Source organism: Euphorbia lathyris, chromosome 1 (assembly GCF_963576675.1).
Source record: "Euphorbia lathyris chromosome 1, ddEupLath1.1, whole genome shotgun sequence".
Taxonomy (NCBI): domain Eukaryota; kingdom Viridiplantae; phylum Streptophyta; class Magnoliopsida; order Malpighiales; family Euphorbiaceae; genus Euphorbia; species Euphorbia lathyris.
The window spans coordinates 49405854-49433360 of NC_088910.1; the positions used below are offsets into that span (position 1 = coordinate 49405854).

Sequence of the window (27507 nt, forward strand, 5' to 3'; positions counted from 1 at the left end):
CTAATCTAGCTTTGAACTTTTCAATGGATCCATCAGGTCTTCTTTTCCTTTTGAAGATCCATTTAAGTGTTATAGTTTTGGACCCTTTAGGCAAGGAGACTAGATCCCAAGTGTGATTGACCATAATAGAGTCTAATTCATTTTTTATTGCCTCTTTCCAAAAATTAGCATCTACAGAGGTCATGGCCTCCTTATGTGTCTTAGGATCTTCTTCTATTAGATAGGCAGACATAAAAACATCATCTATTCTATCTGAATTTTCTAGCAGAAAAGAGGAAACAAAGTCGGGTCCAAAACTATTAGCTATTTTCCTTCTTTTACTTCTTCTAGGTTCATGTTCACATTCATCATGTTTTTCCAAAGAACTAGAAGCAAGAGAATTACTAGCAGATACAGTATTAGAGGGACCAACATCATCACTCACAATATTTTTCTTTAAAGGAAAATCATTTTCGAAGAATTCTGCATCTCTAGATTCACATATGTTATAGTCATTTAGTGCCATGAATCTAAAGGCAGCACTATTAGAAGCATATCCAATAAAAACACAATCAAAGGTTTTTGGCCCTATGTTGGGTTTTCTAAAAGATGGAAAAGCAACTTTGGCAAGACAACCCCAAACCCTCAAGAAATTTAAATTAGGCGAATACCCCTTCCAAAGCTCATAGACAGTTTTGTCTAATTTTTTATGAGGAACTCTATTTAAAATGTAGCATGCAGACAAAACAGCTTCCCCCCACATATTATCAGGCATACCAGAACTAATTAACATGGCATTCATCATTTCCTTAAGCGTTCTATTTTTCCTTTCCGCTATACCGTTTTGTTGTGGTGTATATGGCGCACTAGTTTCATGTATAATGCCATTTTCCTCACAAAATGTTTTAAGGAAATTAGTTCCGTATTCTCCACCTCTATCAGATCTAAGCCTTTTTATTTTTCTATCTAGCTGATTTTCTACTTCCATTTTATATTTTAGAAACATACTTTCAGCCTCATCTTTTGATCTTAAAAGATATACTTTGGTGTATCTCGAAAAGTCATCAACAAAGGTCATATACCATCTTTTACCACCCCTACTTATGGAATTCTTAAAGTCAGCTAGATCAGAATGAATTAATTCAAGCAATTCAGTACTTCTCTTAGTAACAGATGGAAAAGGCTTTTTGGAAAATTTAGCTTCTACACAAATAGAACATTTTCTTTCATGCTCAGAATTCACGATATCAATAACATGCATATTTTTCAACCTTTTAATAGAAGCATAATTCACATGTCCTAATTTACCATGCCAAACGTCCAAAGACTCACATAAATAAGCAGAACCAGAAGAACTTGCATTAATTCCAACAGAGTTAACATCAACAGTGTTCATGATAAAAAGCCCATCACCTAGATACCCTTTCCCTACAAAGGTCCCATTTTTAGTAAGAATCACCTTATCAGCCTCAAAAGTAATTTTTAAACCAGCCTTATTTAATAAACTACCAGAAATAAGATTCCTACGAAGTGAAGGCACATACAGAACATTATTCAATGATAAACTTTTTCCAGAAGTTAATTTGAGTAAGACTGTTCCTTTACCAACAACACCAGCAGTTGCGGTGTTACCCATATAGACGCACTCTCCATCAGCAGCATCCTCAAAATGATGAAACAGCTCCCTGTTTGAACATAAGTGTCTGGTAGCTCTAGTATCCAGCACCCAGTCAGTTTTGTTTTCCACCAAGTTCGACTCTACCACCACAGCAGCAATGATTTCATCGTTCTCCACCAAATTGGATTGTCAAGTAGGCTTTGTGTGAGCATTTTGATTTGAATTCTGTTGGTTCTTCCTTTGGAAACATTGAAATGCTCTGTGCCCGGGTTTCCACACACAAAGCATTCAATCTTTCGCTTTTGGACCTTTCCATGCTTGAAAGACTTATTCTGTTTGAAGCCTTTTTGGGACTTGTTTGCATGCCCTTTTGATCTGTCTTTTGGAATCACAGCAGATTCAACCACATTAGCATTAATAGAAACAGAAATAGAGGAAAGTTGCTTATCTTTCATTCTGTTTGCTTCTTCAGTTCGCATATGACTAACAAGTTCCTGCAGGCTGAAATCTTTCTTTTTGTGCTTCAGGTGGTTTCTGAAATCACTCCAGGAAGGAGGGAACTTCTCCAGCAGAACATTGGCTTGAAGCATATCGCACATATTCATCCCCTCACTGAGAACTTCAGCAACAAGGTTCTCATATTCGTGAATCTGATCAATGATTGGTTTCTGATCAACCATCTGATAATGTAACCACCTGCCAACAATATATTTTCTTTTTCCAGCATCATCAGACCCATATTTATCTTTTAAAGAGACCCAAATTTCTTTGGCAGACCTTTTGTTGACAAATATATCGAACAGTGGGTTCGACATATGATTAAGGAGATGTCCTCTGACAGTTTTGTTATCTTTTTCATATTTAGCAGACTGATTATCGTATTGTTGAACGATAAGCGACATAGCAGGACCGTTTGGGTCGACAGGGGGATCAGACAGGACGACATAATCAAGGTCTAATTGTTCAAAAAATATAAGCATTTTCTGAGACCATCTTTTGTAGTTCAGACCGTCTAAGGGCTCTAATTTTGAGAGATCGGGAATATTTTTTGAGATTAGAGCAGACATGATGACGGACAGAAATAATCGTTTTCAAATTGTAAGTACAAAAGAGGGAATCGAAATAACTTATCGGAATGAAAAAGCTGTGTCGTGGACAGAACCACTGCGTTGAAAACGATTACGACAGACTCTGGTGCAATCTGGAATTCCGATCGTCAACCAAGGTTTACACAGCGAGCGACGCACTAGTGCACTCTAGGGCGAAGCTTTGGAACAGCAAAATAATTAATTGCCCAGAGAAGAAAGCGTAATGAAGATGAAAATTGTAATGGGAAAGTTTTCTGTATCTCTGAACTCTGTAGAGTTCGTGTTTTATTTTGTGTAAAACGAACGTTGTAGTGGACAACGTTTTAGGAGAGAAAAACGTAATGGGTTGAGTAAAATCAGGGATAGTGGAGATAGAATTTTAACTTGTTAAGAAATAGTCAAAAAGGTTTAAAATATTTAATGGCCAAATAAAAATCGGGTCCAGTCCAGTCGGGACGGGCGTCGCGCGAACGAACGAGCGAGCGCGCGCGTGTGGTTTATTTTGTAAAACCCACTAAACACAATTTAATAACTCCTCAAGCCCAACTCAATATAAACTCTTCAACTATCTCAAAAGTTTCCCATGTGGGATACTTAAAGTCACAAAAGACAAACAAACGCTAAAGAGCCATTTTACCAAAATCTCCAACAAATAACGTACTAAGGCCCTGTTCTTTTTGACTAAAATTAAATTAAATTAAATTAAATTAACTTAACTTAACTTAACTTAACTTAACTTAACTGAATGCTACTGAACTGAACTTAACTTAACTTAACTACACCAAATAATTAATTGAATTGAACTTAACTGAACTGAACTTAACTTAACTGAACTGAATGCTGCTTAACTGAACTGAACTTACTTATGCTGAAATTAAGTAAAAAAGAACAGGGCCTAATTGCACCTTTCTCGTTTGAGGAATTCACAACAGCTCTCTTTCAGATGCAGCCTGAAAAAGCCCCCGGTCCCGATGGACTCAACCCGGGGTTTTTTCAACTGTTCTGGAAGGAAATTGGGATGGATATATTTAGAGCATGTTCAAATTGGCTAGAGAGAGGAGAATTACCTGAGAAATTGAATAAGGCCTTGTTCTTTATCACTTAATTTCAGTAACAATCAGTTCAGTTCAGTTCAGTAGCAATCAGTTCAGTTCAATTCAATTCAGTTCAGTTCAGCATTCAGTTTCAACATTCAGTTTCAGTATTCAGTAATTTATCATTATTTATTATATTATTTTTTTTGGTAGAAATTATTTATCTATAATTTATCATTATTTATTATTATTATTATTTATAGTTTATCATTATCTATAAATTAGATAAAAGTCAAGAAATGATAGTTTATTAAAGTATATATTGTTTAATAAAAAAATTAAAACTAAAGTTTGCATCCATATTTAAAAATTAGGAATTGTATCCATATTATGAATTATTTCTCAAATTTATCAATGTTAGGGATAAAATTGCACAATTTTAGACGTTAGAGGTAAAATTACTCCTCACCCAAAACGTTATTTTTGCACTTTAACCCTTAATTAAAATAAAAAGTTAAGCATTTGTATTCATATGAAGATTTGTATTTCATTTCATGGACTTTAAATTATATGTAAATTTGTGTTTGTATGTAATTTGTATTTTTAATTTAAATTAGACTCATTTTTATTTAATTTCATATGCTTTTATCGAGCCAAGATTTTATCAACCCGAGCTTTTATTTGATATTCAATTTAGTTTTATCTTTAATAATATATTTATTTATTATTGATATTATTAAATTTATTAGAACCATTATTATTATTATAAGTTTATTAATGTTCAATATTATCATTAAAATTATTTTAAAGTCTTACATCATCATTATTGTTAAGTTCGGTTAAGTTCGGTAGCATTCAGTTAAGTTCAGTAGCATTCAGTTAAGTTCAGCAGCATTCAGTTAAATTCAGTTCAGTTCAGTTTAGTATTCAGTAGCATTCAGTTCAGTAGTATTCAGTTCAGTTCAATTCAGTTTAGTTCAGTTTTTTTCAGCGATAAAGAACAGAGCCTAATACCATTATCGCCTTAATCCTTAAAAGTTAAGAATCCTGACAGAATGACAAGTTTTAGGCCAATCTCATTATGCAATGTTCTATATAAGCTGATAGCAAAGGTCTTGGCAAATAGACTGAAAGGCTTTTTGCCTGATATTATTTCTGAGAGTCAGTCCGCTTTTGTCCCGGGACGATCATTGATAGATAGTGTTCAGATTGCTTTTAAATCATTGCATTATATGAAAAGAAAGCAGAGAGGAGGGACTGGAAGGATGGCTTTGAAAATCGATATTAGCAAGGCCTATGATAGGGTGGACTCGGGATTCTTGAGAGCAGTAATGTGTAAAATGGGATTTGAGGTAAAATAGATTGAATGGATAATGATGTGCGTCAGCACAGTGAAGTATGAAATAAAGGTCAATCAAGAGCTGACAGAGACTGTGATACCAGGTAGAGGATTATGACAGGGTGATCCTTTGTCACCATATCTGTTCATTATGTGTGCAGAGGTACTTTCTCGTTTGATTTCTCAAGCGGAGGAGGCTGGTCTGATTACGGGAAGCAAAATTTGTCCAAAAGCTCCTAGTATCTCTCACCTATTTTTTGCTGACGACAATATGCTATTTTTTTGTGCGAATGAAACAGAATGTGATCAGATCCGGCATATCTAAATTCGTATGAAGACATGTCAGGACAGGCAGTAAACTTCACAAAATCTGGCGTATTTTTTAGCACAAATGTGTGTGAGGAGACGCGGATTTTAATAAAAAAACCGGTTGGGGGTGCAAGCAAGTCTCGACACAGGGAAATATTTGGGGCTACCATCACTAATTGGGCGGTCGAAGAAGGAAATTTTCGGGTTTATTAAGGATAGATTGGTGAAGCGGTTTAGCAGTTGAACATACAGATTTTTATCAAGCGTAGGAAAGGAGGTTCTGTTAAAATCCGTTCCCCAAACTCTCCCTACAATTTGTATGAGTATGTTTCTTCTTCCTAAATCCATGTGTGATGAGCTTCAAAAAATGATGAATTCATTTTGGTGGGGTACGAAGGAAAATGGAGGTAGATGAATACATTGGAGCAGTTGGGAAAAGATGAGTGTACAGAAGGAGCATGGCGGATTTGGTTTTAGAAATTTACATGAGTTTAATCTGGCCATGTTGGGAAAACAGGGGTGGAAGTTGATTAAGAATCCAAACACTTTGGTAAGTCGGATTTTCAAAGCTAAATATTTCTCACAAGGTTCTTTCCTTTCTTCCAAATTAGGCAATAATCCTAGTTTTATTTGGAGAAGTGTTTGGAGTTTTGTGAAGGTTATTGAGAAAGGGATTCGATGGCGAATTGGAAGAGGAGATAGTATTTCGGTCTGGAAGGACCCATGGGTTCAATCGGATAATTATCACTATATTAGGTCAGTAAGTAATGATGAAAATAGGTTGGCGGTGGTAGCCGAACTGTTTATACCAGGAACTTGAATTTGGAATAGGAGGAAGTTAGAGGATTGGTTTTCAGGGGAGGAGGCGGCGGAAATTAGTCGTATGGTGGTTCCGGCTTCGTTGAGAGATGATTGCTTACTGTGGCATTACACGACAAATGGCGAGTATTCGGTAAAATCAGGTTATCGTAGGCTGGAGGCTGATCGGATTGGTAGTGAAAGTAATCCAGGATGGAAGCGCATTTGGGATTTAAAGGTTCCTCCTAAGATTAAGATGTTTGTATGGCGGCTTTTTTCTAAAATTTTACCGCTCCGGATTAGATTAAGCCAAAGACATGTTCCGACACCGTTAGTTTATGGGGTGTGCGGAGAGGATGTAGAACACGGATGGCACCTTTTTTTCAGGTTGCGGGTTTGCGATCAACTGTTGGTTAAAGGTGAATTTGACACCGCCTGGTAGCGAATGGGATTGGGTAGAGGATTGGACGCTTGACATGTTGAGTTCAGTAACATTGGAAGAAGCAATCAAAAGGGTAACGTTAATATGGGCGATTTGGTCATACAGAAATGCGAATATTTGGACGGGAGCTATGGAGGTTGGTGAACGTATGGTCGGAAGAGCAGAAGAGTGGCGAGCAGCATGGTTGAAGGAACAGGAGGCGAAAAATAAACCGCACCAGGAGGCAGAAATAGCGATGCCGGCACGATGGAAGCAACAGACGGAGGGCGAGCTTAAATGTAATGTTGATACAACTCTATTCATCGACTCAGGAGAATTCGGTGCAGGAGCAGTTATACAGGGGGAACAAGGCATCTTTGTTGCTTGTTTTAGTTTATTTCAATTCGGCAGCCCATCGGTATTGTTGGCGAAAGGAATTGCACTGTTAGAGGCGATCAGATGGTGCGTGAGGTTAGAGATGTAGCAAGTGACGTTTGAATTAGATTCTAAGGGTATTGTTGATTGAATCAAAACAAGGAGCATTGATGGTTCAGATGTTGGAGGTATGGTTACGGACATTTGCAACCTATTAATTGAACACCAAGATTATTCTGTGGCTTTTGTGCCAAGATTAGCGAACAGGGTGGCTCATTGCATGGCTCGTTATGCTCGTTCCAATGCTAATCTTTTTAGTGACAGTTCGATTCCTAGCTTTTTAAATTCTGCAATTTGTAATGACATTATTCAAGTTTAAATAAATTAGTCTGTTTCAAAAAAAAAATATAATTTAACATAATTGTAGATAGTCTTTTAAAAATGAATTTTTATGTAATCTAGAAGATACCCTCGCTTCGCTTCGGGGAAAAATAATATTACAAATTTAACATATTCAAGTTAAAACTTAAGTTATACTTTTAAAACAAAAAATTTACAAATTATTTCATTAATAAAAAAAAGAATTCTAAAAAATGATTTAGTATAAAAATTTATATTTCCAATATATAGCATGATTAAAATTGATTTCGGGCTTTTTTTAGTGCAATTGTTATTGAGTAGTAATTTTCAATCCTAACCTAACACTATTTAAAGGTGGAAAGCAAAAAACATTTTTTCATTAAATTTTCATTAGAAGAGTTCAGGCTAAATTTTTATTAAACTTCAATCCTAACCTTACACTATTTGAAAGTGGAAAACGAAGGATGACCTTTCTTTAAATTTTCATTAAGTGCAGATGGAGAAATAAAAAGTTATAACAACGACTAAATTTTAACATAATCGTGAGAAAAGCTTAGAAAACAAATTTAAAGGTCTGAAGTTTTTTTAGAAAAATATAACATAAAAAATTAGAACCCAAATATCAAAATTCATAAAGCTTTGCATAACAAAGTTTGAAAGAGTATAGAAGAGTTAGGTAATAAATCGTTGGAATATAAAAGCAACAATGAAGAGGTATGCAAGCATGTTTATTTATTGAAATTAAAAACTAAATGAGAAACTAACAGAATAAACATAAACATATAATGACAATAACCATGCAAAAAAACTTATATCTTCAAAACTGAGATGAACATGGCTTAATAAGTAAATTATAAGTTGTGGAGATTTCTAAAGAAACGTAATTCGAACATTTAAAACAGCAAAAACATGATCAAAGAAATAAAATTGAATTCATCTAAGCTATGCGTTTGAAGTCCTGGAAAAATGGCAACCCATACAATATCTCTTAGTCAACAATCTACCAATATGAAAATGGAGAAGGAGATTACTTAGGGAGCTGTTTATACCTAAATTTCCCCAAAATCCATATATTTCTCATGGCAACCCAAATTTCCCCTTAACCAGTTCTCACTAAATGTGCATTTGAATCAAACTTCTACCAATTTGCAGCAACTTATCAAACCAAACACTGACAATATCTAGTAGTTGATTAAATAATCCTATCTACAAACCATTGGTCAAGCCAACCCTAATATCTAGCAGCTTATGAAAGCAGACCCAGAAAACACTCAAGAACTGATTAATAGAAAATCTCTTCTCAATTATGTTGTTCATTCATCTTTATTAACATCAAGTGGAATACTTATTATATCCATAAAAACACTGCAAATCATAAATAAACATTAAAACAGAACAAAAATAAATAGAAAATCGAAACAAAAAAAACCCATGTAATATTACAATTGGTAGAGATCAAACTAAATGTTGCAGCCAAACCAAAAGAAAGGGTCCAACAAATAACAACAATTGCAAGAACAAAAAATTATGAAAATAAATGAACACCACTAATGATCTCCGGGAAGGAAGATCAAACAACAAACAAAAAATAAATTTCAAAATTATTCATTTTCATTTGTAGCAAGGAACCAAGATCACATGCACCCAAGGAAAATGGGCATCTTCCAAAGCCATCAATAATTATATAAAGATATGCATAAGAAAATAAGGAAAAAAGTTTCAAATCTGCAACAGAAGATCCAAAGAATTTGAACATGACAAAAGCCACATACAATTAGACTTATAGAAATAAACAAATAAAGACATGAACATGTTTAGTTTGGAAATGGGAAAGGAGATTACTCAATGATGGCTACAAAGTTAAAATTCAATTCTACCAGCAGATTTCATCAACCTAACTCAAAAGAGGGAGTGGTTTATCCTCATAGAAACTCAAATTTCCCCAAAATCCATATATTGGAAAAATATTTACAAACATCAAATGAAAAGCAAAAAGTTAACCGAAAGTAGAAGAGAGATCGCTCAGTTCAGCAGGAAAGTCGACACAAATTTATCTATAAAAAGAGGATCATGTTCTGATATGTTGAGCTTCGATTTCCTGAGTAATCATTGTGATATTCATCTTTAAATAAATAATTAAAATTGCAAAAAACAGAAAGAAAAATCAATACAAAATTAACAAAGAAAACACACTCACGGCTACAAAAGAACTTACACTGTCACATGTAACAACAAATGGTTGGGAAGCCAGGATTATAAAAACATAGAATAAGACAGATAGATATAACCCCTAAATCCAAACAGGAGAAATTTTGAAATTGAAAATGACAACATAGACAAATCCAATCATTGGTAAATCTAAAGTATAATGATAGAGAACAGGTTTTAGCCCATTTGCCTAAAGGACCCAGGGTTTTTAATGTTTATTCTAGAAGGAAAAAGACAGTTATAGTAGGTACTGATGAGGTGGCAAAGAGTTAGTTACGGATTTGGAAAATAGGGCTGATTAGTTATATTGGCAGAGGGTAGTGGGAGGAGAGGCAGTTATGATGTTATTCTATTTTGGCTCTTAGCAGAGAAAGGGAGATTCCCTGGAAGGTGCTGTTAGCAGTCCCTATTTTCTTTATTCTATCTGTTCTTATTTTCATTAGACCATATTAATATCAGATATTCTTCTGGTTTTCTTCTCTTAATCTGTTCTATTATTCTACTTTCTTTGGTGATTTCCATCATTGGTCCGACCTGCCGGATACGTGAATCGGAAAAAAAAAATTGACAGTCCGATGGAAACACGAACTCAAGCCTGTTTGGATGCCCATGATGTGCAGATTTAAGAACTCAAACAATTGATAGAGGCAGAGAAAACAAAACATGATGAATTCAGAACTTACATGCTAAATTGGGTTAAGACCCAAGGAAAGGCAAATATTGATGCTGAAGGCCATTCCGAACACACAGCTTCTGGGAATGACGATCTGAAAGGGGGGAACAAAGAGTTCCGTCTAGCGGTGAAGAAGGTCAAGCTCCCTGAATTTAATGGGTATGATCCCCGTGGGTGGATTTCCAAAGCAGAAACTTATTTTGAGATTCATGAAACCCCACCGGATATGCAGCTCCGTCTGGCCAACCTTAGTATGACTGGCATTGTGCAACATTGGTTTGATGTGGTCCAAAAGATTCACAATTCATTGACATGGGCTCAGTTTACCGTCGAACTCCTTCAACGGTTCAACGGATTGGAGATATAGAATCCCTACGAGCAACTCTCCACTCTTCGACAGACGGGTTCGGTTTAGGAATACATCGAAGATTTTGAATACCTTCTTTCTCTACTTCCTCGTTTACAAGAGCGACATGCCTTGGGTTATTTTTTGGGAGGTTTGCAGGAAGAAATTAAACGGAGGATAAGGCCTCACCGGCCAGAATCTCGATTGGCAGCGATGTATGTAGCAAAAGATGTAGAAGCCATGTTGTATCCATCTGAGGAATTTTCTTCCTATCGACTGCGACAATAAGAACAGCAAACTCATGGGGCTCCTTTTTATCATCGACCCGACTCCAAAACGGGTTATGTCCACCGACCCGATTTCAATGCCCATCGACCCGAATCCAAAGAATTCAAATCATCCTCTCAACGCACCGTTTCAACAGGTAACTTTACTAATCATGATTCTCATCTTTCTTCTACACAACTTGCTCCTCTTCTTTCACCTACAAATCGCGATTCTACCAAAAATGACCGTCCTGACCACCATTCTAACATCTCTTCTAACCGCAATAGGGGATTTCGATACCTAACTCGTACTGAATGGGAAGAGAGACGAAAGAAAGGGTTATGCTTTAGGTGTGGACAGATCTATGGACCCAACCATAAATGCCCTGAAGGGAGGCTTAGGGTTTTGTTACTTGCTGATGATGGGGTAGTGTCCGAAGATGGGGAAATATTTCGAGTTGAGGAGGACGAACCAGAATCTACTGTAAATGAAGGCGAGTGCCAAATTCTTGAACTGCTCGGTTTGGCATCTGACCAGGGGAGAGAATTGAAAACACTAAAATTGAGTGGGGAGTTACTGGGTATTCCCATTGAAGTGTTGGTATATAGTGGTGCAACTCATAATTTTCTATCTAGAAAATTGGCTTTAGTATTGGGAATTCCAATTGACAACTTTGATGGAAGGACTGTTAAATTGGGCGACGGACACTGTGTTACAATTTCAGAGCAATGCCATTCTCTTTCTCTCAGTTTGGGAAATTTTACATGTTTAGTGGAGGCTTTGGTTTTTGATATGGGAAATCTAGACATGGTCTTGGGCATTGAATGGTTGAAGACTTTGGGCGGTGTAACTCACAAATGGGATTTACAGTATATGCGTTTTATCTCTCAAGGCAAAGAAGTTATTTTACAGGGCATCACTAAAGAGATAAGAGACGCTAATTCTTCTCTGCGTGGATGGTTAGCTTGTTCTTACGAGCCTGTTGAGTCGTTACAATTATTGGGAATTGAGAAATAGCGAGCTAAGTTGGGAGAGCAGAATTTGGAACCGGCTTACTAAGCGGATTTGGATGCTTTACTTGAGAAATTTTGGGTGTTATTTCAAGAACCTACTGGTCTGCCTCCTTAGTGATTACACGACCATGGGATTTCTCTTGAGCCGGGTCAGGGTCCCGTATGTGTCCGCCCCTACCGATATCCTTATTATCAGAAAACTGAAATACAGAGCCAAGTTCAGGAGTTGTTGAGATTTGGAGCGATACGGCCTAGCAAAAGTGCATTCTCAAGCCCGGTTATTTTAGTGAAGAAAAAAGATAATTCGTGGCGAATGTGTGTTGACTATCGTGCATTGAATAAAGTCACGATTCCAGACAAATTCCCAATTCCAGTGGTTGATGAGTTACTTGACGAACTGAAGGGAGCAAAAAATTTCAGCAAGCTAGATTTGAAGTCAGGATTTAATCAGATTCGTATGAAGGCTGACAGTATAGAGAAGACCGCTTTCCGTACACATGATGGACATTATGAGTATTTAGTAATGCCCTTTGGGCTTACTAATGCCCCATCAACGTTTCAGGCTGTTATGAATGATCTTTTTCGCCCTTTCCTACGCAAGTCTGTGCTTGTTTTCTTTTACGATATTCTGATCTACAGTAGTGAATGGGGGGTTCATCTTTCTCATCTTTCCAATGTCCTCCAATTACTCAGTGACAACCAATTTGTTGTGAAAAAGAAGAAGTGTGAATTCGGTAAGTTCTCTGTGGAATATTTAGGCCACATTATTACTGGTTCGGGGGTTTCCATGGATCCTAAGAAAGTGACCGCAGTTAGGGAATGGCTGATTCCCAAGCATGTTAAGGGGATACGAGGTTTTTTGGGTCTCACGGGCTATTACCGTAAGTTCATTCGCCATTATGGAAGCATTGCACACCCTTTGACCGAGCTCACCAAGAAGAATGCTTTCACATGGTCTGTTGGAGCTCAATCTGCTTTTGAACAATTGAAATTGGCTGTTTCTTCACCCTGGTTTTAGCTTTGCCAGATTTTTCCATTCCTTTTGTGTTGGAATGTGATGCTTCTGGTCGAGGTATAGGTGTTGTTCTAATGCAAAATCACCGCCCAATTGCGTTTTTCAACAAAGCTCTTTCGGACCGTAACCTTGCTAAATCAGCGTACGAGCGAGAGATAATGGCTTTAGCCTTGGCAGTGCAACATTGGCATCCTTATCTATTGGGAGCTAAATTTACAGTGTACACGGATCAAAAAAGCCTCAAACGCCTTTTGCTACAAAGAATTACAACTACAGACCAACAGAATTGGGTGGCCAAGTTATTGGGATACAATTTCTCTATTTGCTACAAACCGGGAAAAGAGAATCGGGTTGCTGATGCTTTGTCTCGTCAAGGTGACGAAGGGGAATTTGCTGCCATTACATCAGTCCCTCATTGGGTACAAGGGGCTCAGCTTTTAGATGAGGTGAAACAAGATTCTTTTTTACAGAAAATTATATCTGACTTGCAACTTGATTCTAATCTACATCCTGGATATTCTCTTCGCAATGGCATCCTTTATTATAAGAATCGATTGGTTCTTTCTCGCCAATCTGCTTGGATCCTAAAGTTAATTGAGGAATTCCATACCACCAAAACAGGGGGTCATTTGGGGTACTATCGTACGTATAGGAGGTTGGCTGCAAATTTGTATTGGGTGGGGATGGCTGCTGCAGTTCAACAATTTGTTTAGTCATGTGATACTTGCCAGCGTTGCAAGGCTAGTTCGCTAGCTCCGGGAGGTCTTCTACAACCTCTAGATATTCCAGTAGTGATATGGGAGCATGTTTCCATGGACTTCATCTTAGGATTACCGAAGGGGTTTTGATGCTCTTTTAGTGGTGGTCGATCGATTGTCAAAGTATAGTCACTTCATCTTGCTGAAACATCCTTATTCAGCTAAGACAATTGCTAAGATTTTTGTTCGTGAGGTGGTTCGACATCACGGGATTCCTAAGTCTATTCTTAGTGATCGGGACCCGATTTTTGTCAGTAATTTTTGGAAAGAGCTGTTCAAATTGCAGGGAACTCGGCTCAATATGAGTTCATCATACCACCCGAAATCTGATGGGCAGACTGAGGTTATTAATCGTTGTTTAGAGTTGTATTTGCGTTGTTTCGCGGTAGACCAGCCTCGGATGTGGTCATTGTGGGTTCCTTGGGCTGAGTTTTGGTATAATTCTACTTTTCACAGCTCTACCGGCATCTCTCCTTTCGAAGTGGTGTATGGTCGACAACCCCCTTCCGTGGTGCAATTCTTCCTCGGCGAAGTTAAGATGGAATCTGTCTGCCAAGAATTACGGGACCGTGATGAGGCTCTACGCCAACTTAAGTATCATTTACAGAGGGCACAAAAGCATATGAAAGCACAAGCTGATCAATGTCGTAGAGATGTTAGTTTTTCTATTGGAGATTGGGTGTATTTAAAGTTACGTCCCTATCGACAAATTTCTGTATCTCAACGCATCAATCAGAATTATCAGCCAAGTTTTACGGGCCTTTTCAGATTGTGGACAAGATTGGTGTTGTTGCATATCGCCTTCAATTACCCGACTCTTCAAAGGTCCATCTTGTATTCCACGTCTCTCAACTCAAGAAGGCTTATCTTGCTCCCACCGTCGAAGCGTCACTGCCGTCTGAATTGGAATTGGAACTCTCTAATCATTATGTCCCTGAAGCTATTCTTGTCGGTCGTTCTATAACTAAATCGGGCGATACAATTCCACAATGGTTGATTTTATGGAAAGGGAAATCAGCTGAGAAAGCTACTTGGGAAGATGTCATTGTTATTCAAAGTCAGTTCCCTCACATCCGTCTTAAGGACAAGACTATTCTTCCAGGAGAGGGTACTGATAGAGAACAGGTTTTAGCCCATTTGCCTAAGGGACCTAGGGTTGTTAATGTTTATTCTAGAAGGCAAAAGGCAGTTACATCAGGTACTGATGAGGTGGCACAAAGTTAGTTACGGATCTGGAAAATAGGGCTGATTAGTTATATTGGCATGGGGTAGTGGGAGGAGAGGCAGTTATGACGTTATTCTATTTTGGCTCTTAGCAGAGAGAGGGAGATTTCCCTGGAGGGTGCTGTTAGCAGTCCCTATTTTCTTTATTCTATCTGTTCTTATTTTCATTAGACCATATTAATATCAAATCTTCTTCTGGTTTTCTTCTCTTAATCTATTCTATTATTCTACTTTCTTTGGTGATTTCCATCATATAACCGCATAACTTGTGGCCGTGAATATAATACAGTGAGCTCATCAAGAGGATGATGAATTCTGGTTCGTAATATGCAGAGAATATAGGCAGAAGCTGAGATTAAGCAAGTAAAATCTTCAAAACTGATAGAAGTATGTAGTGGAACCTACATCCTATTTAAGATAAAGTTTTTCAAAGTATACAGACATGTAAACTAAAAAATTTGAAATAAATCAATGAGAATTTACAAAAAAAAAAACACTACTAAAACTGAATCACTGGTAAGGCTGATGAAGTAATCTCCATGCTAACTGTGCTGCTTTATGTACGAATTCCAATCCCCGTCCAAGGAATCAAAAATACTTTGGAGAGTTACCTCTTCCACTGTCACTAAATCGTCTCCTGATTTAGAACCTGAGCGAACAGGTACCTTCTCTTGTTTCCACACCTAATACCTGTTCATTTTTTCAACATAAAAGAAAAAAGATCCATCACAAAACACAGATTTGGATACCAAGTAAAATATACTCTTTAATAAAGTATCAAACTTAGCAAAGCTTTTCTAGCTCTCATTCTAGATTCCAAATCTATGCCAAATATCCATGAACAAAAGTGTCTTAGGATCATTACCATTCTAATTTCTCTGTCAGTTGATGATCATTAATTTAAAATTGAACAACTAAATATCATATAAAGGAACATAATGTTTACAAATAATAAGGGAGTAATTTTCCAATTTGATACATAATTCGGACCGCAACATACATCCCATCTTTACTCTCATGAACCATGTGTATAGCTCGGGGGCAACTGCACTAACATATTTTTAGATAAATAAAAAAACAACAGCAAAAAATTAATGAAAAGAATATGTAAAAACTAAATTAAAGGTATACCATAGCTCAAATAAAAAAAACAAAACAGGTCCAACATAAAAACCAAACTGAAAATGGATCTTAGTAAAGCAGATAACTGAAACCCATTGGGCGATCCAAAGTCGGATTCACTGAAAAAGGGTGGAAAATTAGTGAAAAAGAACCGAAATCAGGTTTAGTAAAAAAAGTGAAGAAAAACTAAATAATGATATAAAAAGCAGAAAAATAACCACAGATTAGAATCATACCGGATTAAAGGTATACCGCAGCACAGTTAAAAGAACAGATCTGTGTCTAAACATCACAAAAACCCAATAAAAAATGGATCTACAACTTGAGTGAGTGTAGAAGAGAATCGAAACCGAGAAGAATGAAACCATAACGCTAAGAACCAAACTAAAAATGGATCTACAATTCAAGTAAAGCAGAGAATCGAAACCCATAGGTAGATCCGAGGTCGGATTCACTGAAAAAGGCTAGAAAATTAGTGAAAAAGAACAAAAATCAGATTTAGTAAAAAATAGTGAAGAAAAACTAAATAATGATATAAATAGAAAGAAAAAAAATCACAGATTGGAATCATACTGGATTAAAGGTACACCGCAACACAGGTAGAAAAACAGATTTGTGTGTAAACAACATAAAAAAACCCAGTAGGAAACGAATCTAAAACTCGAGTGAGTGTAAAAGAGAAACGAAACCGAGAAGAATGAAATGGCGATAACGCCACCAGTGGCTGGTCGGAAGGCGGATTCATGGAAAAAATCTACAAAATTAGGGAAAAAGAATCGAAAGCTAAATAAGGATATAATAAGGAAAAAAAGAAGCAGAAATTGGAAACATATCAGTTTTTTTACAGACATGTGAAGAGCGTATCCATCAGAATAGCAACTACCGATTTTTATATAAACAGAAAACCTCGAGTGCTTCATCCCCTTTTGATTTTTAAGGAAAACTTTGTTGCTAATCATTATTCACAAAGAATGAACGAAAAAAAAGTAGGTGGAGAATCGTGGTGTGATTCATAGATTAGAAACAGGAAAGAAAAGGAGTAGAAATTTGAGGGAGGCTGATGTGAAAGATGAGGAAGGAGAGCAAATGGAGAGAGATGGTAGAAGTGTAATCCTCGAATGAGGAATGAGAAAGTGATGGGGCATAGAACCCAACAAACATTCTAAAATGCACTTACTAATGCGACGCCATTTTGGAGCTAGCTGTAAGCAACCTCAATGAATTTAAAGAGAATGGTGAATTACGTGAATGACCCTGAAAAGTATGGTGAAAAGACATTATAGGACAACAAAAATTAAAAGAAATAAGAGAAAAGAGGGATTTGATTGGAAAATTTTGGCAAAAGTTGCCAATTTGACTGTTTGTCTCTTCGTTTTAAAGTCTTTAAATAGATTTGCCAAGTAATACATTTTAGAAACACGTATAAGGCTCTGTTCTTTATCACTTAATTCAGTAACAATCAGTTCAGTTCAGTTCAATTCAATTCAGTTCAGTTCAGTTTAATTCAGTTCAATTCAATTCAGTTCAGTTCAGCATTCAGTTTCAGCATCCAGTTTCAGCATTCAGTTTCAGTATTCAGTAATTTATCATTATTTATTATATTCTAATTATTTATATATAATTTATTATAATTATTATTATTATTTATCTATAATTTATCATTATTTATTATTATTAGTATTTATAGTTTATCATTATCTATAAATTAGATAAAAGTCAAGAAATGATAGTTTATTAAAGTATATATGGTTTAATAAAAAAAAAAAAACTAAAGTATGCATCCATATTTAAAAATTAGGAATTGCATCCATATTATGAATTATTTCTCAAATTTATCCAATTTATCAATGTTAGGGATAAAATTCCACCATTTTAGACGTTAAAGGTAAAATTACTCCTGATCCAAAACGTTATTTTTGCACTTTAACCCTTAATTAAAATAAAAAGTTAAGAGTTTGTATTCATATGAAGATTTGTATTTAATTTCATTGGCTTTAAATTATATATAAATTTGTGTTTGTATGTAATTTGTATTTTTAATTTAAATTAGACTTATTTTTATTTAATTTCATAGGCGTTTATCGAGCCAAGATTTTATCAACCCGGACTTTTATTTGATATTCAATTTATTTTTATCTTTAATAATATATTTATTTATTATTGATATTATTAAATTTATTAGAACCATTATTATTATTATTATAAGTTCATTAATGTCCAATATTATCATGAAAATTATTTTAAAGTCTAATATCATCATTATTGTTAAGTTCGGTTAAGTTCGGTAGCATTCAGTTAAGTTCAGTATCATTCAGTTAAGTTCAGTATTCGGTAGTATTCAGTTAAATTCAGTTCAGTATTCAGTAGTATTCAGTTCAGTTCAGTTCAATTCAATTCAGTTCAGTTTAGTTCAATTCAGTTCAGTTCAGTTCAGTTCAGAGCGTAAAAAACAACAGGATAAATACTGTGTTTGATTTGGTATTAGTTAGTTTTAACAAGGGTAATAATGGAAAATGAAATTTGTAACCCTCCTAAACCCTCTAAATCGGTGGGTTTGAAAATTGAAACAAATATACACAAATCAAACCCTTCAAAACCCCTACCCTTCTAAATTTATATCCTCCAAACAAGAGTTTCCACAAACTCTTCCAAACTCTTCCCTTACTAACCCTCCTAAACCCCCATCCAATCAAACCCTTATGGAATTTTGCCTTTAGGCCGGATTTAGCCCACTAGTAAGCCGACTGCTAACCGGTCTTGGCGTATCGGGTATCTACAACCCGAATACGAAGCCAAGCCCAAATTTACCACATTGATTTTGGCTCCGACTCGAAACACCGAGTTTGACACAGTATCCTCCCTCTGCCTCTGAGTCTGGAAGCAAAATAAACCAGGAAAGCAGCCATATTTGCTAGCTGATACAAAATTCGTCCAAATCCCTATAATCCCCACTCTCCCATCAATGACTTAATCATGGATTCAGCACTCCAAATTCTCCCTTCGATTTCGACTCTTTCCTCCTCAGTTGCCTCCTTTCTCAGCGATAGACTCCATACTAAGCAAGATCTTACCACCGCTCCAACCCTTGCATCTCAACTGCAATCGCAGTGTTCGGAATTGGAGCAAACCTTAGACGACCTCAACTCCAAGCTTGAATCCAGTCTTCTTTCGTACGCTTCCTTTTCCGATCAAACCCGCGGTCTAATCAATGTTGCCGGTTCCAAATTGACCGATCTCGGCTCGTTGACGCGCGCACCTACTTCAATATCAAGTACTATTTTCTTTGCCTGGACATTTTTTGGCGAGTTGAGCGTTAATATGAGATCATTGTTGTGTGTTTTATATTTATGGTTTCTCTTGTGCTTTTTTTTTTTTGTGGTTTTTGTGCTTGTAGTTAATGGAGGTGGAGAGGGAGAATGGAAGAAGGGGCAGATACTGGGCGAGGAGCTCCCTGCGATGGCGAAGGAGGTGGCCAGAGTGGAAATAGTTCGAGCTTATGCTGGTGAGCTTTTCTCACAGCTTGCTTTGTGGTATGGGCATTTGAGTTAATTAGCTTGTCAGGAAAGTTCTAAATTCTTTTCTAACTATGGTGCCATGACTCTCAAATAGTTAATAAAACTAAATGAATGTTGGATACGAACTTTTCAACAAATTAAGTGGGGATTGTTTTGAGATTTGTTTTAGTTTGTAGGGAATTACTATGTGGTAGTGTCAGTTTTGATGGAAATTTCCTCCGAGGGAAAATGGAAGATAGGAGAAAGAGGACCGAGATTTGAATTTTTTTGAATACCATAGGTCACTTTTTTATTCGTGTTCCTGTTTTTAATGCATCTAGAGTGAATGGGGTACACCATTTTTCTGAAAAGTGCTTATGAAAATATTCCATGTATGATGTCTTCCATTGAAGTCTCAGTTAATGTGCATTCAATCCAGTTGGTCATCATCATTGTATATCCTACAAAAATTCATTAGAGTTTAGTGGTGGCATCATCCATCAGTTTCTGTTGATGTTAAATGTGCCTTTGTTGTGCCTGTTAGAGACATGAGTTATTAGGAAAGTGCTGGTCGATTGTAACTGATTTGTTTGGAGTTTTTCCCTACAGTAGAAGATTATACTGGTTTCCCATATTGCTTTTTGGAAAATTAAATTATTTGGCTTCCTCATATATTTCATCATGGTTGTTAACAGCGCAATGGTATATGGAATTCTTTTACTAGTTACATTGGATGTTTAGAATCAAGTGATCTCTTTGCATTATGCCGTAAAAGAGGACTGTGCTGTCAGTTTACAAAAAGTGAATAGTCATTATGTCTTTCTTTGCAATGTTGGCATGGTTTATCTGGCTCAAAATTTTCATATGCACATTGTTTTTGCCGAGCACACTTTGTGGCTCCCTTTCTCTGTGCTTTTTTGGCATGCTATATGACATTTGGTTCATTACTTTTGGTTATACACAAGGGAAAGTATTCATATAGGGCTACTAAGTTAACACCTATATTGATGCTTTCACATTGTCATAAGTTGTACAGTTCCTTACATCAAACTAAAGCTAAGAAAACACTTCCTTTCCTTGAGAGTATACCTGTTGTTATGCAAGAAGCCCTAATTGTCAGATGGAAAGTAATCAAATCAATGAATACATCTATTAAAATAGTTGAAAGCACTTTATGCTAGTACAATCCTAGTTTTGCATGTTAAATAGAAATTTTCTTCTGTTTGGAGGAGTTTCTAATGTCCCCCTTCATTTTATTCATTTTATTGTACAACCAATCAAAGTATGAAATTTTGGAAGTATAGTGTGGGATTTTGTGAAATGCACCTAGCATTGAGATGAATGAAGCCTTCATTATTGCCTTTTTCAGAAAGCTAAGACCTTTTCTTTTCTACAGTTGCTTTTTCCTCTTTTTAATACTCATGAATTCCTGAGAATACACATATTGTTAACCATAACTCAGATTAAATATGAAGTTACTCTTGAACTTGTCAACAAATCCAATTTAGACCAAAATTAACTTTATGCCTGTGTCAGTACTCATTTTGGTTGTGTTGTCAATCTAGTCCACTTCATATTAATATCTGACACACCCCACACGTGAATGCCCACTGGGCTTGAAGCGTGCACAACACAGACCCATGTTACCAAGTCCTGCAATTAAATCAACAAATGGGGCTGCGAGGAATCGAACCCTAGACCACTTGGTCAAACTGGCTCTGATACCATGTCATAGAACCAATTGAACTAAAAGCTCAAGCTGATAGTTAAAGGTCCATTTCATATTAATATCTGACAAATGCTTTCTATTCCTTTACTTGTTCCTTATCAACAAAATTCCAGCTTTCTCACACCACTTTTTACATTCTTCAGAAACAGCATTGAAGCTCGATGCTTTAGTTGGTGATGTTGAAGATGCTGTATCTTCTTCTATGAACAAGAACCTAAGGAAGCATTCTTCTACACAGAGTTCAGAAGTCTGTATAATTTGTATTATAAAACTAAATAATCCAACAAATATCATTTTATGTTTTCACTTCAATTGTTATTTGTTATACTTGCAGGAGCTGCGCTTGCATGCTATTGAAAGACTTGGACAAACAGAAAATGTTTTAACTACAATCACGAAGACACAACCTCAATGGACACGTCTTGTATCAGCTGTTGATCACAGAGTAGATAGAGCTTTGGCCATTTTAAGACCTCAAGCAATTGCAGATCATCGTGCCCTTCTTGTTTCCCTTGGATGGCCACCACGGCTTTCCACAATGATTTCCTCAAACCTTGATGCACCAAAGTCAACTGAAGTCCCCAATCCTCTCTTCACAATGCAAGGGGACCTCAAACACCAGTACTGCAAAAACTTTCTTGCTTTGTGCCACTTGCAAGAGTTGCAGAGAAAAAGAAAATCTCGGCAGCTAGAGGGCCATTATAGGGAAGTTGCTTTGCACCAGCCACTTTGGGCAATTGAAGAACTTGTAACTCCTATATCAATTGCATGCCAGAAACATTTTTCGAAGTGGGTTGATCAGGTGGAATTCATTTTTGCTCTTGTTTATAAGATTACTCGAGATTATGTTGATACTATGGATGAATTGTTGCAACCACTGGTTGATGAATCAAGGTTAATTGGCTACAGTTGCAGAGAAGAGTGGGTTTCAGCAATGGTAACATCTTTATTGACATACTTAGCTAAAGAGATCTTCCCTACATATGTCAATCAATTAGAAGATGAGATTGTTACTGGCATTAAATCCCAAGCTAGAATATCATGGCTCCATATTGTTGACTTGATGATTACTTTTGATAAACGAGTTAAATCCTTGGTATCACATTCTGGGATTGCATTTTCCCTTCAGGAAGATGCTAATTTGCCTAGGATTTCTTCTCTCTCCATCTTCTGTGACAGACCTGACTGGCTTGATCTGTGGGCAGAAATAGAGCTGAAAGACACGCTTGAGAAACTAAAACCTGAGCTAGATGATGATAGAAATTGGAGAATGAAAATTCAAGGGGCTGCTTTATCATCTGGTCCTGAAAATTATAAATCTCCTGCAGTTTCCGGTGTCTTTCTTCGGCGTCTATCATTAGTGGTTGATCGATGTCGATCAATTCCTACCTACCCTCTAAGGTCAAGGTTTCTCCGTTTGGTTGGTTCACCTCTTATACAGAGGTTTTTGGATTGTGTTCTTGTGAGGTGCCAAGAGGCTGAAGGATTGACTGCACTAACAGATGATAATGCCCTCATTAAGGTCACAAATTCAGTAAATGCAGCTCACTACTTTGAGTCTGTCTTGAAGGAATGGTGCGAGGACATCTTTTTCCTTGAGATGGGATATGATCAAAGTGATAGTAGGGAGGTGCAAATTGATGGATCCGTTGGTGGCATTTTCAACGAGGAGATAGAACATTTGGAGGCTTTTAGAAACGAGTGGGTTGAGAAGATATCGGTAGTTGTCTTAAGGGGTTTCGATGCAAAGTGTCGAGATTATATGAAAAACAGGAGACAATGGCAGGAGAAGGGTGAAGAAGGTTGGGCAGTATCCAAATATTTAATTGGAGCTTTAGATCATTTACAAGAAAAAATGGCAATAATAGAAGAGAACTTGAATGGGATAGATTTTGTCAGTGTATGGCGAAGTTTGGCAGCTGGGTTGGATCGCCTGCTTTTCAATGGTATTCTTATGAACAACGTCAAGTTTCATGACTGTGGTGTCCAAAGGTTAAGTCATGACTTGGAGGTATTGTTTGGGGCTTTCCGAGCGTGGTGCTTGCGGCCGGAAGGTTTTTTCCCCAAACTCAGTGAGGGGTTGAAGCTGTTAAAGATGGGGGAGGAGCAGATTCAAGATAGTTTGAGAGAAGGAAAGAAAGATAAAAGAATCAGACATTTGGGCAGAGGTGAGGTTGAAAAGATAGTTAACAGTAGAGTATTTGTGAATTAAAAGGGTTTTACAAATTAAAACAGTTTTCCCATAGCTTTAGCAAACTTGCAAGTAAGCAACAGTATAGTTCAGGCTATTGATGCCATTGTAGATTTTCTTTTTTTCTTTTTCTTTTTGTACATGACTGCCACCAATTTGTTCCTGAAACAATACAATGACAAAATAAAATTATTATTTGTTCAATCATGAAAAAGTATTCTATTCATTGTTTATTTTTCTAAAAATGAATCAATAACCATAAGGGTTAGAATGATTTGCTGTTTCTATATATGTTCAAGTGGTTCTGCTGAATGGTTAATTTAAGAGGTTTGGTTATGAGAGCAGATCAATCTTTTCGGAAATGCTTCTTTGATAAGTTTCATTTTTTTTTTTTTTTACGTATGTTTGAGAATCTTCTGAACTTTCTGCTGCCAGTTTGAAATTGTTGTAGGAGAACTTGCTGTGAGTGTTCTATATTGAAAGTTATAACAAGCTTTATTGATAGGTTGTGACAGATGTAGCTTTTTCTGAAATGGAGTTTCCAAAAAACAGTTATCCTAATTAATGAAAACAGTATTGATTTAGCAAGGTAAAACTATTTTTAGAATTAGGGAAAGCAATTTTAAACTTACCTCTAAGAATCATGACTTTTTTTAAAAAGTCGTTACTTTACAGGACAGGAAAATAAGAAAAAGAGGTACATAATAGGATTTCAAGTCATTGTACCTTACCTTGTTTGTATATGGAAAAAGTGTCCTAATTATTGTACGCATGACTCGTAAAATAGTATTTGCATTCAGAAAATGTGCATTAATATACATATAGCCAGTTCTGGATTTAGATTATAAATTATGACTAGCTATGAGTGTAAAAAAAGAAAACTTGTATTATTGAGAGATGAAAAACTCAAGCTATTTCGTTAATGGAAGTTTATAAGTTTGATTACACACTTGATAACATTATATATTTGATCAATACAAAAGGAATTACAAGAATAAAAATTTCTAACGGATACGGAATAATAACGATGTGATAGTTTTAATAGTAAATTAAGAAGGATTCATACTCTTCTCAAGTTTAACTTGAAAGAAATAATCCCGAAATGGGTTGAACCCAAGCCTTTCAAAGGTGATGAAATTTGATGTAGATTGATAAAAGATGCATTCATTACAAAAGGAATGGTTTATATATCCCTTAGGCTAGAAAAAAATTAAAAGCTCTAAAGCACAACTAACATATCCTAAAGCATTACGGCTAAAGGAGTAACTGCAAACTAGTAAATAACTTAATGACAAGAAAGGTACATAGGTAGTGATAGATTTGTAATTAGCACCAAAGCAGGAATGAGAAAAACTTGGTGATCAGCTATATGTAAATTTCTAACATGCTCATTCCCACTAATTGGATTTCTCCCAACAAATCTTACATTTTTATCATCATTGTGCCCATAATTTTCACCATCAAACTCATACTCATCACTATCACTAGCATGCTTATCAACTAGCAAATAGTTAGGTTGCCTTACCTCTTGTAACCTCAGACCTCTCGGATTTGGGTGTGGTGGAAACGGATTCCTCTTGGTGGAGGTGATGGTGGTGGCAGTGGTGGTTGCGAATTAGGACCTCCCTCGTTTCTCTTTGGATACCCTCCCAAGGCTTGTTGGAGCATGCCTTGAAAGTCTATCTTCATTTGTTCCATGGCAACTCTCATTTGCTCATTCGAGTTCATTCGTTGCTCGTTTGCAACCTTTAGTTTCTCCCTCCCTTGAAGCCTCAACTTATCTATCTTCTTGTCATAAGCCTTCATAGTGTGTTGTGGGATTCTAGGTTGAACCATGTCAAAAGAAGTCTTGGGCTAGGAAACGATGGCTCTAATACTAACTGATATGAATCGATAACAATGTGATACTCTTATTCATAAACTAACAAAGATTCATACTCTTGTCAAGCTTAACTTGAAGGAAATAATCCCAAAATGGGTTAAACTCAAGCCTCCAAATAAGATGAAATTTGATTTAGACTGATAAAAGATGCATCCATTACAAAAAGAATGGTTTATATATCCCTTAAACCCTAGGTTGAAAAAGACTTAAAAGCCCATAAGACATAATAAACATATCTTGAAGCATTAGGGTTAAAAATGTTACAAAATAAAGTAAATAACTTAATGGCAAGAAAGATAAATGGATGGTGGCCTAATTGTAATTAGGACCAAAGCAGGAACGGGAAGAACTTGTTGATTAAGTCAGTTACACGCCGTATGTCTTGAAAATCTGATAATCCACACGGTGTGTTGAGATACTCACACGTTGTGTGAATTAAATAAAAAGAACCAGAACCTCTTATTTTCTAGCTACACGACCTATGGCTAAGTGACACGTTGTGTGATTTCTTTTCCTTCTCCTCTGCGGCTGCCTTTTAAACAACATGATGTGTTGATGTCTAACACGTTGTGTGGGTCCTATTTCATTGCATCCCCATTCTCCTTAGTGATGCCTTCACTAACTTTATCAAATCAGCTTAAGTACACCAAATTTTGGAACCAATTTTGTAACTAATCAGTCACAAAGTAATCATATGCACCAACTGCACTCATCACATAATTATGCACTCCCTCAAAAAGGAGTGATGTCTATGATCTTCATCTTGGACAAACATACTACATTTGACTATCAATAGGACTGAACAAAAGAACATGTAACCAATGATCAAACCTAAATCGTAATTTGGTTTGGTTATTTTTACTCCTTGATTTGGTTTGGTTTTTATTTGGACTTAGATTGGTAACCAGTTATCAGTTCTCTTATTCCATAAAAAAATATTGGTTTAATCGAAATCGAACCGAAGTTTATATAGTGGCTCAAGCTTGCACTGTATTTAATGATTGGTCAGAAGCAAATGCCTTGAGAAATCGGACTGGTACGGGAGAACAGCAGATCAGAATTACAGTATCAGGAAATATTTCATTTATTGGTTGCACGGCTTGGCACCCGCCTTCAGAATGATTTCTCTCGTGTTGTGTTGATGCTACATGTTTTAACGCCGATGGTCGTGCAGGGATGGGAGCAGCAATACGAGATGCACATGGGCAGTTTGTAATGGGGAGATGTGTGGGTCTATTACGTTGTCCGACAACACGAGAATACGAGGCCGAAGCTCTATTACAGGCTATGCAATGGCTAGAAACTGATGGAATAAGGAATGTGATTTTCTAATCTCATGCTAAACAAGTGATTGATGCAATAAATTCTACTTCTGTTGATGATTCTGAATTTGGGGATAGAATTATTCAAATACGCTCGATTCTAACATCAATTGACTCTTACTCAGTCAAATGGATATTGCGGCAAGCGAATGGGATGACACATGTGTTAGCATAGTCTTCTCGTTTATCCACTTGTCCTTCTTTTTTTAATTTATTACCGAGTTTTGTTTGTTACAATTTTGCTATGATCTGGCTCATTAATACATTGTTTTTTTATTAAAAAAAAAAGTATATTTGGTTTTGAAAATGTCAAATCAATGAAATTCAAATTTATAAGTATAAAAATTTATAATGGTAAACATTTAAATTAAAAATTTATATATTACGGTTATTTGGTTGATAACCGAACTGAATTAGAAATTTTCAATTTAATAATATTCGGTTACCAATTATATTCAGTTCGATTTGATTCTTAGAATAGAGTATATTTTGATTCGGTTTGGTTAGTAACCGAATCGATGCTCATTCCTAATTAGCAGTCGACGGTTTTGTCAACTAATCTCCCAAATGATATGCATAATCTATATAAGGTGTAGCTATAAAACCAAAAGATAGATGATCTTGAACTACAGTAAAACCTCTATAAATTAATAATATTGGAACCATGAAATTTTATTAATTTAGAGAGTTATTAATTAATCGATAAATTAATAATTATTAAGTTTCAAAAAAAAATTATTAATTTATAGAGTGATTTTAAATTTTTTTAAAAGTACATTTTAAATTACTAATTTAAATAAAGTGATCACCTTGCAAGCACTCAAAAGGATTTACAAGATTGACTAAATGAAACATATCATTTGAAAGTTAGTCAAAATACAATATCTAACACTCTTAAGAGATCATCTGAATATCTTTCTGCTGATTTTGGAAAGGGAACAT

At 36.1% G+C, this 27507-nt stretch overlaps 1 protein-coding gene across 1 annotated transcript; it reads left to right on the top strand.

Annotated features, from left to right (window-relative positions):
* The first annotated feature begins 18755 nt into the window (after positions 1-18755).
* LOC136232036 (RINT1-like protein MAG2) lies at positions 18756-23565 on the top strand. The gene is made up of 4 exons (XM_066021078.1): positions 18756-19218; positions 19342-19449; positions 21314-21417; positions 21505-23565. The coding sequence occupies exons 1-4, from the start codon at positions 18921-18923 to the stop codon at positions 23380-23382; spliced, it is 2388 nt and encodes a 795-aa protein (XP_065877150.1). The 5' UTR covers positions 18756-18920; the 3' UTR covers positions 23383-23565.
* Positions 23566-27507: the final 3942 nt, after the last annotated feature.